The 14,260-nt window shown below is 35.1% G+C and overlaps 1 protein-coding gene across 1 annotated transcript in view; it reads right to left on the bottom strand.

Annotated features, from left to right (window-relative positions):
• Window positions 1–348: 348 nt before the first annotated feature.
• Window positions 349–14,260, bottom strand: part of LOC141962301 (sodium channel protein type 1 subunit alpha-like) — a 95,019-nt gene continuing 81,107 nt past the window's right edge. Inside the window, exons 25-30 of the mRNA XM_074910267.1 lie at window positions 13,850–14,131; window positions 6,719–6,772; window positions 6,261–6,398; window positions 4,490–4,594; window positions 3,901–4,171; window positions 349–3,561 (exon numbers count right to left, since the gene is read on the bottom strand). Of these exons, the coding sequence (XP_074766368.1) occupies window positions 2,393–3,561; window positions 3,901–4,171; window positions 4,490–4,594; window positions 6,261–6,398; window positions 6,719–6,772; window positions 13,850–14,131 (2,019 nt within the window). The 3' untranslated portion in view covers window positions 349–2,392. The remainder of the gene's footprint in view (window positions 3,562–3,900; window positions 4,172–4,489; window positions 4,595–6,260; window positions 6,399–6,718; window positions 6,773–13,849; window positions 14,132–14,260) is intronic.

The following is a 14,260-nucleotide window of genomic DNA, read 5'->3' on the forward strand; positions in this document are numbered from 1 at the left end:
TTCCAGGGACACACTCAAGACAGCTGTTGTATTTGAGGGTTGAGTACCCCACTGCATGAAGCTGCTGCATGATCTCATGAAGTTACTCAGGGCAGTACTACTGATACATGCAGAATCATCATGCTCAGTGTCTTAACATGCATTGAATTAGAAATTTCTAGGTGGTGACTAACTAGCAAATCCCAAGAATTTGCTTATGTGGAAGAACAGTATAGCTCACTGCAAGGGTTTTCAGTATCCTCTCATTCTGTGGTTTTAGAAGCATAGCTTTTTTATATTGATGTCAGATAATAAAGACAAAAGGAACATACAATAAAAAATGTAATCTTTATTATTTCAGCGCACTGATAATGTTCTTTAGCATCAGCTAGGGTAATAGTAGCATTTTCCTGCATGCAGTTCACTAATACAGTATTAGTCAATAATTTAAATAAAATTGATCTCTATTTAATTTTCCTGTGTAAGAAACATAAAATGTCCTGATGTGTTGAATTATACAATTTTGCTACTTTCTTTTTGTGAAAAAGTATTGTGGGCTCAAGATAACGCTTGGAACTGTTCTAGTGCAGCATGAACCAAAACAAAAAAAGTCTGTGAGTAAATGTGAGAAAAGATTAAGGATTTTGTGAAAGAAAGGTTGTATCTAGAAACTTATGATGCAGGCACTGCTTAGACATTCAATTTGGACTTTATACCATTTCCCAACTGCAAAAAACTTTAGATTTTTAGAAGCAAATTATGAACTCGTTTTGCAGAAACTATTGACATGTTCGCAAATATTTTTAAAAATAAGAACCTACAGCTATCCATTGTATTAGTTATATCTTGTTCTCTGGAGTTCTTCTGTGAAAAAGTGCTATGGACAGAAAGTAACAAAAAAGGTGTGACATCAACCTGAAGATAAAATTCAGTTCCTGGTTTATGTACATAATGCTGAAAAAGAAAATTAAATGATTTTTACAGTATTTATATTTGCTTATAAAATTCTAATATTATTTTCAACAGGTTTAGTATTTTTCAACATGTCTGTACAGTTTGGATATACACTATATGCTTTTCACTGAAAATTCAAAAAAGTAAAACAAATAAGCTCCTAAATAGCTGCAAAATATTGCTTAATGGTATGGAGGAATGAGGTCTTGTTGAGTAGTTTATTTCATTTAGCTCTGATGTATGGCTTTCCATATTTAAGAATCCTGGACAGTCAAAGGAACAGCAGCATAGGCAATATAAACATGCATTGATAGCATCCAAACTATCTATAATGGTAGATAATACATAATTTTACCCGTTGAATGCTTGCACATTACACTTATTGTGGTACATATTTGATGCAATAAATGTGCTAAGGTCATTATCTGTTTGCTCAAACATGCACCACAGGTTAAAAATTACTATTTACATAGCAGAGGGCTTTTCATTAACATGTACAACGTCACCTTACTGAGAGCTGAAGATGGCTAAACAATACTGCAGGACAAAGCAGAACAACTTTATGAAGGGCTCATTTTGATCAATTTGGAGGGCTGAGGCAGATTAATTTAGTATTTGTATGCAGAAAGACATTGACAAAGACAAAATCTGTGACTCCAGACCTAGACAGAAGTTTGCACTTTCTGAAACACAATGGTCTGTGCGAAAAATAATCCATCTCTACTGTTCTTGTGAGTTATAGGGGACTTTACAGGCATACCAAGACTTGTTTGGATGTGATACAACGTGAAAACGTTAATTAAGCACCTCAAAATCTGTTATTCCTTTCCACAAACAATGCGCTAAAAAAATGTTGTTCCTTGTGATTAATGTTATTTTCATGCATGATCTATAAGTGCAGCATGCCTTCATGCAAATCATTTCTGTGTGTATATTAGTCATATAATAGAACACCTGGCCTTTGCACCTGTAAAGGTGTACTGAATACCGTTCCCCAGCAGAAGCCCCATTTACAAAAATAGTCACATATAATAAACAACATATGAATAAAAATAAGATGAATCCACCAACACAGATTTTGTAAAAATATGATGTATGTGGCAGTTGAAATGCAAACAGTGGATAGAATTACCATATTATTCTATGCTAAACACACAAATACTTGATTTGCACCCCTTTAACTGGTCCCTACAGTCTGAATAGCCATTTTTTCTCTCCTCTTCAGCAGTGTCAGCTGGTAGTGAGAACAGTAACCTCCTGTCAAGGTTGTTTCCCCATATCGCAGTCACTGACAAGGGGTCACTATCTTTTAATAGGCACTGACCTTTAATGTACAGTATATTTGTAAAAATTGTCAGTTTGGCATAGACCTCCAGCAGGAGTCCTGTTGACACAAACACATGATCCTTACTGGCTATGAACTATTTTGCACAAAGGTGATTTTGCTTGCTATTTGCTTTTATTTCTGGACATCTTTATCTTCCTTTTCGTGCTTTTCTTTGACTGGCCTTGTTACACGATCATAAGAAGGTGGGCAAACTGCTGTTGATGCGGTTATATCAGTTTTCTCTGTAAATGAGTTTTCATTTAACTTGTCAATCAGGATTTCATCTTTCATGCCCTGACCAGCCCCTCCTTCACTTTTGTTTTTGTTATAGATAAAGGAAGCTTGTTTTACTGTTCGTTTTAAAAGGTGACGTCTGTAAGCCCGTTGAATAATGACAGCAGATACCTCCTCCTGTTTTCTTTTTAATGTGGTTGTAATTGGTTCATAGGAAGCTTTAGAAGGATTGGATGCCATAAACCGATCTTCCATCTGTATCCTGAGGGCATCCATCTCCCCACTTTCCCCCAAAACACGCTTTGTGAAAGCAAACAAGATGTCAAGGCAGTGAATTCTGTCACCGCTTACCATGGGCAGATCCATTGCAATAAGCTGGACTTTGTTTGGTTTGGGTAGATGAAGAGGAGGCTCAAGTGCTGCTGCAAAATCAGACAATTTCTCAAATTCCATGAATTGTGTTGCATTGGGATCAAACTTTTCCCAGACTTCATAGAACATCTCAAAGTCATCCTCACTCAAGGGTTCCGCACTTTCCTCAGTAGCAACACCAAAGTTCTCCAAAATCACAGCAATGTACATGTTCACCACTACCAGAAACGATATGATAATGTAGCTGACAAAGAAGAAAATCCCAACAGAAGGGTTGCCGCAGTCGCCTTTCACAGAGCTCCCCGGGTGAGCTTTATTAGGGTCACAGTCTGGCTCCCCACTGTTAAGAATTGGGGCTAACAAACCATCCCAGCCTGCAGATGTGGTAATCTGGAACAGGCAGATCATGCTGTTGCCAAACGTTTCAAAGTTGAACATGTCATCTATACCAGCTTCCCTCTTAACATAGGCAAAGTTGGACATGCCAAATATCGCATAGATAAACATGACCAGGAAGAGCAGCAGGCCAATGTTGAACAAAGCAGGGAGAGACATCATCAAAGCAAAAAGCAGAGTGCGGATTCCCTTAGCGCCTTTAATGAGACGCAGGATTCGACCGATTCTGGCAAGTCGGATGACTCTGAATAGTGTGGGGGATACAAAATACTTTTCTATCAACTCGGCTAAAAACATACCTAAAACAGAAAAAAATAAAACCAAGGTACTTTACCACTTAGTCTCCATATCATAGTAGAAATTTAGAAAAATAGTTTTAAAGTTGGTAGTTCTATGTAGCCATTAACGATATTTCTGTTATACCAGTTTTACTTAAGATGTTGAAGTACAATGTATGTTGAATTATTATAACAATTTTGATGGCTGGATTAACTAAATTATTAGATAAAATGAAAAATTACATCACTGACTGAGTTGTAAAACTTGTAAGGGCAAAAGCCAACCATATAGCTCTATTTGAGTAAAAGTTCTCCTTATATTCATTTTACCCTCTTTTTAATTTAATAAACAAGACTTACCTACTATAGAGAGAATGACAACTACAAAATCAAAAATGTTCCAGCCTATAGTGAAATAGTAATGGCGAAGTGAAATTAATTTCAGAACACATTCTCCAGTGAAAAGAACAATGAACACCAGGTTTATCCAGTATAAAATATTTTCCATTTCTTCACTTTGGTCATCAGTTTCTACCATCATGGTAACCATGTTAAGACAAATAAGAATCATGATGCTGATGTCAAATACTTGCTGTGTCACAAAATCAAAGACCATGCCTTGGAATTTGTTCTGAGGAGAAAATAAAAAAAGAAACATCCAATACAAACTGTAATTGTTTTTCTTTTCCTGTTAGAAGATAGTAGAAAATACATGCAGTAAGGCCTATGAGACTTCAGTAAAAATATAACTAGTGATCTTGAGTGGTCAAATTGAAGTTAAAATGGTTGCAAGGGAAAAATATTTTTTTTTAGTGTGTTTTCCATTTTTGCTGACTGATACACTAGTTAAGGATAATTTTCACATGGGCATTTTTCTGCTTTCAGTACAACAATAAAACCTGAGCTGTTCATAAATAGCTATCAGTCTGATGTACATAAATAATTTTACCCCTGGTCTTGGTATAGGTTTTTGTGGTTTTTTTGATCCCAGCTTTTTCATTGCATTGTAGTATTTCTTCTGCTCTTCTGTCATAAATATGTCTTGACCTCCAAAGTAAAAACATGAAATCAAAACTGGTTATAATCACATTTATATGCTGTTGAAAAAACTCTTAAGGAGACATGTGATTGATTTATTTCATGAAAATCGAGAAGATTAACTGGGTAAAACCTCTTAGCTGTCAAATTCAGCTGTCTGCAATCTAAGTAAGCTTTTAGTCCAGAAGTTATCTAGTCAACCAGTACTGCATCTCACAAAAAAGAGTAATGCAGCATTTTTCTACACTTCTTTTCCTCGTGCTCCAAGAAATCCTTTTCAGTACTGCTTTTCTTTTATAGGAAGAGATGCAGCATCTGCGATGATAAGCTCGAATAGTCTGGGCTGCTCAGTATTGTCACTTCTGAACTGCAATTTTAGTGAAATAAAGGAAGCAGACAAAGTCAGGTTTTCAGTACAGGAATGTGTTAGTGCTCTAGGTGTTTTGGATTTAGTGTGAGAATAGTGTTGATAACACATGATGTTTGTTGTTGTTGTGTTTAGACTAAGACAAGGACTTTTCAGCTTCTCATGCCCTGCCAGCAAGAAAGATGAAAAGAAATTGGGAGGCGACACAACCACGACAGCTAACCCAAACTGACCAAAGGAATATTCTATACCATATGACATCATGCCCAGTATATAAACCGGGAGGAAAGCTGGCTAGGGACCGCTGCTTGGGAACTGGCTGGACATTGGTCAGTGAGTGGTGAGCAATTGCATTGTACATCATTTGTTTTGTGTATTCTAATTCTATTAATATTGTAATTATAATTTATTATTAACTTTTTTTTTTTTCCCCCTTCCTTTTCTGTCCTATTAAACTATCTTTATCTTAACCCACGAGTTTTACTTTTTCTTTCCAATTCTCTTCCCTATCTCCCTGGGTGAGGGGAGTGAGCGAGTGACTGTGTGGTGCTTAGTTGCTGGTTGGGGTTAAACCATAACAAGGCCTCTAGCATGTACAGCTTCCAAAAATATTACTTGACTTCTCTCATTAGTAACATAAACCCAAACAAAGTGCTGACATCCAGTCAGGTATTCATAGCTGCTTTTTGCCCTTTAGCTTTCATTACCTTATCTATTTACAGAAAATAATTTTAATGATGAGCATCTGATTCTCAGACCATCTATGCCAGTGTGATTATTTACATCTGCACTATGAAACAATAAAAAAAGGCCATGAGATAGTTACAAACAACTGCTGTTCTGTACAGTTTCAGGTCATTCAGTACCACAAATACTTGGGATCATTAAAATAGCATTAGTGTGATGAAATAATGGGGTTTTTTTTCGTAACCAGGTAGGAATTTTTTGTGTGTGTGCTGATAAAATCACTACAAATCAAGAAGAAAAAAAATAAAGAAATTATGAGTGCTTTAGTGTAGAGGCCTAAATCAGGGGTTTGATTGTGTAAAGAGATTTCATCAGGTTTAGGCATGGAAGAGCAGATGACTTGAGGAAGACTAAATTGGACATTGAAAACAACAGGGTCTGTCCCATTCACTACAATGTAAAATCTTACGATGTTAATGCATACTACATCTTGATAAGATTTTATATTCTAGTATATGTCACCTTTTTCAATTTTAAACAGACCTTGGGTGAACATTCCATATATCATGCACCTGCAAAATTACAATATTTTAGAATATCTTTAGAAGAGAAATGAAACAATACTTATCTTCTTTTTTTGCTGATTGAAGTTATCAATAATGACACCAATGAACAGGTTCAGGGTAAAAAAAGACCCAAAAATGATAAAGATGACAAAATACAAATACATGTACAAGTTGTCTTCATACTTGGGTTGCTCTAATACCTAATGAAAAAAAAAAAGTGAAATATAATTCCTAAGATTTCATGTGAAAATTTCAACTGAACAAGTGGCAACCTCGGTCAAAATATCCTTAATATTTTGTGTTTAGACAATACTCCTGTCACTTATGTCAATGTATTTTATCCATCCCATCTATTACTGCCAGCATCTGGCAGTTTTCCAGTTTGTTACCAAGATTCTCATATTAGTTAATTAAATTTTGTTTCATTCTATTGTATGGATATTAATTTATTTTGAAAGATATATAAATACAAACTTGTTGATAGACCTCAAAAAAAAAAAATTTAAAATATTGTACTTACATCTCTTGAGTCAATAGCTGCATACATAATATCCATCCAGCCTTTAAATGTAGCCTGTAAACAGTACACACCTGTTTAAGCATAGAACTTGAAGACAATTCGTATAATTATTTCCAGCAACTGAGCACAGCACCAGGAATAATTAGCATAACATGAGATTTCTAGATAATTTTGTCTCTTGGCTTTCTTCACAATGCTCATTGGATACACTGCTGTGTATCCCCCTATTTTGTCTCTATATAAACATTTTAAGCACTGAGTATAATGATTTTATTTCTAATTAATTATCACAAATGATAGAATGCAATATTGTTTTAGTGGACTAAATTTTCGTCAAATCATGTCAACTGCAAAGGCTATGTACAGCTGAGAAATAGCTTTATGTAACTGAGTTGCCACCAATGAAGACTGATGTGTAGTCCCTCCCTCAAATCAGTCAGAAAGGTGGCAACCAAAGGGAACCAAAAATTTGATCAGCTCAGAGAAAGTATTTTCGTATCAACCAAAATTTTGATTTTTCTCGAGTTTCTCTACTTTGAAAGACTTTACCTGATTTGGTATTCCTATTTTCAATATATTGTATTCTGTTTTACAGAGACTAGATCCCTCATGTATGTTCTGAGATGAACTGGTAAGAAGAAAATGTGTTTTATGTGCATTGAAGACTTAGTATAACTCATATGTGGCAATGTTTAGTGAACTTCTGTAGTTATTTCTTCTGCCCAAAATCTGTAAATATTGGCAGGGAGGTGTAGATTTCTTCATCTGAGTGATCAAAACAGAAAGTAATTTTTTCTGTTGTAGCAATTAGTTCTCTTTTTACTAGACAATATCTCCAAGTAGAAATCACTCAGTTTTTAATCCAGTTGTGCCCAGAGTAAAAAAAAAAAAAAAAAAAAAAAAAAGTGTGATAGGTCTCTGCCATTTAGTCTCTATTATAATTTTGCTAAACAAGGCTGCAGATCATTGTTTCCTTCATATTCCTTGCCATAGAGACCAGTCACACAAACAAGCTGGGAGTGGTACACTCTTCATCTATGGTTATTGCTGTATCTCCATCATCTTGAGTTTTCATTTCCAGTGGAGGTTTCAGAAAGGCTTTGCTTATGCAGCATACAATGCATCTGGCATGGTCCTGAAGTGAACTTAAAATGAGAAGGAATTATTTTCTTAAGGGAAAAAAGGTCCCTTACACTTTTGAAACAGTGGAACACTAAAAAGAGCATGATTATCCTGAGGTACAAATCCAGTATGCAAAAACTTTCACATCATGGGGCCATCACAGAAAATACGAAGTTCAGGCAACTTACAGTATGATGATGAAATCAAAATGCAGTATCAGAGGACCAATAAATCAACAATAAATCTGAAACAAGTAGAAGTCTCAGCTGAATAAAGTCTTTGTGGAATATTTGGACTGCAAGAGATTAGGAGAGGTAGGGTCAGCTTTATTTATGTAATTCCTAATATCTGTTTAACCTGTTCTCAAAGACTTTTAATGATGGATTCTCCACAACCTTACAAAAACTACTTATTCCAGCATTTTTCATTATTGTTTTATAATATCTAAATGGTTCTGTTGCCATTTAAGACTGTGGCTTGTCATGAACATTACACATCTGGAGAACAGAGTACTAATCCTTTGTGCAGCACCTTTTGCTTATTTGCGAACCGGTTGTTGCTGGCTTTCTTCTTTAGGCTGTGATAACTGTTCCTTCAGTCTTTCCACGTAAATCTTGTTTTCCAGAACTCTGATCATTCTCATTATTTTCCCCTGAGCTCTCTTCTGCTTGTTCATCTCTTGAAATGGCAACTCAGTATTTCAGCTGAGGTCTTACAAGGTCTAAACAGAGCAGGATGATTAGTTCATGTTTTACAGGCACTACTTTTGTTTCTGTCTTGGTACATTATTTGAACTTTTTGGAATGTCATAACTTAAGTTGAAATCAGCACTTCAACCTGAAACACTAAATGCAAATCATGAACATACTTCTACATTATAAAGATGATGCAGATGATGGTCTGGCTCTTCTGCAAAGTGTGTGCTGTTGCCTCAGATTCAGACACATGATAATCCTTGCATATCACTCCAGGCAAAGTGGAATTACTGTTATTTGTAAATTTATTGGTGTAGCCTAGACTAACTAGAGTGAATGGGAGAAAAATAGACTAATTTTAAAACACTAAGCTTCACTATCATCAGTAAAGTACTCCATTATATACAGACAGTACCTTTCAGCTAGTGCTAGGAAAAAGAGCCGAAGAACTGAGCTGTTGTATGCTTATTATTATGATTAAAAAGGCAACTTGAAAAGAGTGTAGGACTGGAAAAATATAGCATATTACTATCTTGCAGTTCAAAATATAATATCTAAAGTAAAATGTGTATTTTCCACAGTGAGTTTCACAAAACCATAAGATATTTCCATTATTGAAGAAATGAAGAAAAATACAATCCCAAAATCTAATTAAAATTAAGTAATTTTAATAATAAAATACGTTCCCTTATCATATTTGTTTTATTCTAAATCCCTCCTGAGGATCAGTAGGAATAGGTGAATACAATCATCATTATGCAAAACCATTTACACTAGTTGAGAACTTAGCTTTTAGAAAACGGATTCTTAATTCTCAAAGAAATGTCAGTTCAGCAGGAGAACTTGTAATTTTAAATATGTTGCCTGAATGATAGCAAATAATGGAACTGGAGGTTCACTGTAAAGGCATCATATTTAGTGGAAGAGCTATTTCTACTGCATTCAGTAGAAGCTTAGGCCTGCTTATGTTAAGCTTAAATATATCTTCAACACATTTTCTTTACAGAAATAAGGTATTATTTGGGTGTTTGTGCATACTGAATAGAAAATAACACAGAAATATGACTGAGAGATCAAATTCTCAGTTTCCTTTTTGTATAGTAAAATATAAAAATATATTCTAGATTTTCAGTGACACTAAATCAGGTGTAATTAATTGATTGCAGAGTAACAGAAATCAGCATCTTTTCCAAATATTTTTTTTTTCCCTCAAGAAAATTTGAAAGACATATATTCAAATGCAGACACAAATGTAGTTAGAAAAGCCAACAAAACAAAAATTCCCCCAATCTACTTTACTATTGATAAAATATGTAGACTTTTTTCCCTGATGAATATTTTTTAATGAAGTTATAAGTAATGCTGGAGTTTCACCACTCCATTTCTTTACCAAAAATAACCACCAGCAAGATTCACAGTCCCTTTTGGAGATACAATAGCATCTTGCTTTTAAAATACCAACCTGCTGGAACTTTGAAGCCATCCTAATCTTACAGCCCTAGAATTCAGCTTCTGATTTTTTTACCCTCCATTTCACAAGATGTGTTTTCTTATTTGTATCAGTAACAGCAGAATAATATAACACTGTGCTAAGAGCCACTATTTTGCCACATTTTATCCCAGTAAGCAGGATATACGCTTACCAGCAGGATAAAAGCGGGCCTCCGGGAGATTTACTTACCAAAGAATCCAAACACTAGGTTCAAGTTAAAAAGGCATAAAGCCATAAAATTATCAGGGCAGATGCCACATCTGTTTGTGTACACCAACCTTTTCCTCTTCACTCATTGATGCATGAAAATTGTGAAAGGAATTTCTCCAGCAGATCTGTCTCTGCTTTGATGTTTTTCTTTAGGGACAGAGAAATACTCAAACAAGTTCAGACCAAGAAATGAGGTAAGAAGTTTGAAATTCGCATAGACACCATGAGCTAAGTTGCATCGTAGAAGAAAAAAATTCTTATTGAGAGAAGGGGTACTTATATGACTGATGGCATGAATATTTACACTCCAACTTCAAATTATGTAAGAATTTTGGAAAATAGTTGCTGATCTACAAAGTCTATAAAACTTGGTTCTATCAATGGCCCATATTCTTAGCCTGTATTTTGGGGCAGAAAGAATTATAACCTTACTATCAATACTAAAGATTTTTCACAGCCCCGCCCCCCCCCCCCCCCCCCAAGAAAAAAAATACAATCTACAAAGCAAAAATTAATTTCTATTCTTTTCTCAGGTCCATCATTCCAGAAATTCATTGACATTCACCACCAAAGATACTCAAGAAAGAGCTTGTCGGTTCTTTTTGCTTAAAAAGCTACTGCCACACATTTCCAATCTATTTTTTGAGCCCTGAATATTTCTTTCTGAAATTATCCCACTTCTTTTGAGTATTCATGTGTGAAATATCTGTTTCTTTTCTACATTACTTATAAAAAAAGTGTTTTTTTCTGCAATGAACAGACCCATATACTACCAGAATAGGCTTTTGATAATCTGAACCAAAAATTATTCACAGGCCTCATTTGTGTCTTTCCCAGAATAATAAGGTCCTTAGTACCAGGGTTTGGAGTTCTTTTGGCTTTACATTTGGATTTTTTTTGTCATGAAAATGCTACTACTTCCAGTAGTATTCACTGCAGATAGAAAACCTTAGTAATGCAGAAGATAGATTTATGTTGTGTTACCTCTAGCCTGGAAAAGCTGAAGGGATTTACAATATTCTTCTCCGACTGGCCCAAAGGGCATGAGTCAGAGGGTAGAATGGAGAATGGAAATAATACTGGATTGTAAGAGGCAGATTTCTGTAACTAGTTTCTAGCTTCCTGAAAAAATTCACACATTGATACTTATCACTGAGTTTGTCATTAGCAAAATGACAATGACCTGTATGAGGTTATTTTCTCAGGTCCATCACAACTTAAACAAAAGTCTGTGCCTGAGGTTGTTAAAGCGGAGAACAAAATTACTTCGGCAGACTTTTCAACTAATCATTAAGATGTTAAAAAAAGGCCATTAATGTTCATGTGGGGTGCACAGAAAGCGTATCCACTCGCAACCATCAGACTTTTCAGGCTTATTTTGGGCCAAATACTCAAGTTTCAATAGCTTTATCTTTGTTTCTGACAGTAATGGATACCTCTAATTGAGTAATACCTTAGTATTTATTCATCTTTACTATTACTACAAGTGTATGAGAAAGGGTAGGGAAATCTAGGGTTATGACAAACCTTTTCACTTCTCACATTTCATCTCAACATGATGGGTTTAGAATCCTCTTCTAGATTCTCATCCCGAACACTTTATATATCAAACAGAAAATTACTTTATGAATTACAGTTGCTTACAGTTATGTAAGAATCTAAAACATTTATGAATTGTGGCCTTTCAAGTGTTCATGCAGATGAAAAAAATTTAGATTCTGCACATTTTAAATCAAGCTGATATTTTGTTTCTCTACGCTAGGGCTTTTATCATTCTATAACTGCAAAATCACTACTAGTGGCTTATTTACCAAACTCTAAAAGATGAAGGGCTACGTGTCTGTTTTGTGCAATGACATTTTTTTCTGGTATGTCAAACAAAAAAATTTCTTTATGCTTTTATAAGCATTTTAGTAATACAGAAAAAGTAAGTGGTGTGGTCACTGACATTCTGCTCACACAAAAACAAATCCATCCATTAGGCAAGCTTTTTAATATCACTGCAAAATCTCTAGTGTAGATACTGCTAAAACAGCTGGCTTGTCCTCCCATGAGAGCTAGGTCCCTCCGTGGTAGGTCTAGATTAATTTTTCCTTTGGAAGTATGGGAACAATTGACAAATTTCTCCCAATTTGCTTCCAGAACAATCCAATAGTTTAGGAATCTAAGTCTTCATGTAAGAAATATTTGGTTTTTTTCAATGAAGAGAAGATGGAATAAGCTATGCATGACCAGGACACTGAAATATATATGCAAGTAGCTGAGGGGTTGTGACTGTGGACACAAAGCCAGGAAAAAATGTACCTGGTGGTATTCCTGTCCCAGAATAAACTAGGTTACTACTGGAAAAAGACTTGCAAACCAGTTGGAAAGAGTTTTGTTGATGTTTTGTTTCTCTTGAATATGTGTAATAAAACATTCTGCCCACCCAACCCCAAGGGGGATCCTAGGCCAGCAGATTTCAAAAATAAGACGAAGAAATATTTAAAGTCTTTCTATTACAATCCAATTTTCCAATGAATAAAATCAAATTTTATTGAGTAGTTTATTTCTTTAATACTGCTGGTCCCTCTCTACTTTTCCCTGATATGACACTAAAGTAAATAATTAATCATAGTGAAATATAAATTGTCAGAGTTATCAGTCACACAGGTGAGACACTGTATTAGCTGGGAGAGGCAGTTCACAGTGCTCATGATAATAGTTTTAGACCCTGTGCGGGACCATGTCAATACCATTGCATCATGTTAATGATTTGTAGTATTGAGATTTCTTATGGCAACATAAAAGCCAGAAACTTATTTAAAAACTGTAAAAATTAAAACTAAGTTTCTTCAGAATTAGACAGTAACCTCAAAAAAACACAGAGGTTGCTGAATGCAAACAATGTAGATCAGAGTCCAACATGTTCTTGATTAAAGCTCAGTCAGGTTGTTAGCTACACCAAAATACAAAGATAGATAGTGTTGTGACGACACAATTTTTGACGGTGAAGGCATAACCTTACAGTATCTTTCTGCATGTATTTTCTTCCTTCTTTTATTCTCTCAGGTTTTGCTAAACTCCACTCGGTGCTTATGCACAGAAATAGCAGGGAAAATATTTAATAGATTATAGTATATAATGATATTTTTCTTTTCTTATTTCTCTTCCAAATGAGAAATTGCTTCTTAGATCACGTAAGTCTGCACTGGTGGCAGCTCTCATCCCACTGAGATGGGATCTCCTACCTGGAATTCTTCTCTCTGATTTAACCACACTAATGCAGAATTTTCTTTTTCAACAACAGTAAAACTTGAAGTATTCAGATAGCTGAATAGCATTTCTAGGTGCTTCTAGACACTTTTAAAGTCAGAAGGGGTTAGAGGATGAAGGGAGCTATAAATAGGAAGAATAGCACTTGCTCTGTCAGATGTCCTAAAAATTCTCTATTCATCTTAGTAGGCTCTACTTGTTGCTTACTATGAAAAGCGTAATCAGTTATCAGTGCAGTGGTATTACTAAGTCACAGATAAAAATTATCGGGTAAATATCTCTTCTGTCTTTGTTGCTAGAATTCCTTTTCACTATTACATATAAACAGTAAGAGGTATATAAAGAATGATCACTTACTACTTGAAGTAAAGAAAGATACCCAAATCCTACATTATCAAAGTTTACTTTCACGTTTTTCCATCGGGCACTTTGATTGTTTTTTATGAGTTCCTCGCACTGACTAAAATTGTTGATTTGGTCGACTTCAAACCTTTCATCAGTTGTGGTGTTAACACAGTAGTAGAACTTCCCAGCAAACAGATTTACTCCCATGATGCTGAAAATTAGCCAGAATATAAGACAAACGAGAAGCACGTTCATGATGGATGGAATTGCTCCTAAAAGGGCATTCACAACCACCTAGTACACAAATACAGGGGGAAAAAGAAAAGAGTGTAAGAATATTTACAGCAATAAAGTTTTGTATAATGTTTTACCAGTGCTTAATAAATGCTTGTTCAGAAACTAATACTATAAATGTTAAAGCAG

This window comes from Athene noctua, chromosome 7 (assembly GCF_965140245.1).
Source record: "Athene noctua chromosome 7, bAthNoc1.hap1.1, whole genome shotgun sequence".
NCBI classification, from domain to species: Eukaryota; Metazoa; Chordata; class Aves; order Strigiformes; family Strigidae; genus Athene; species Athene noctua.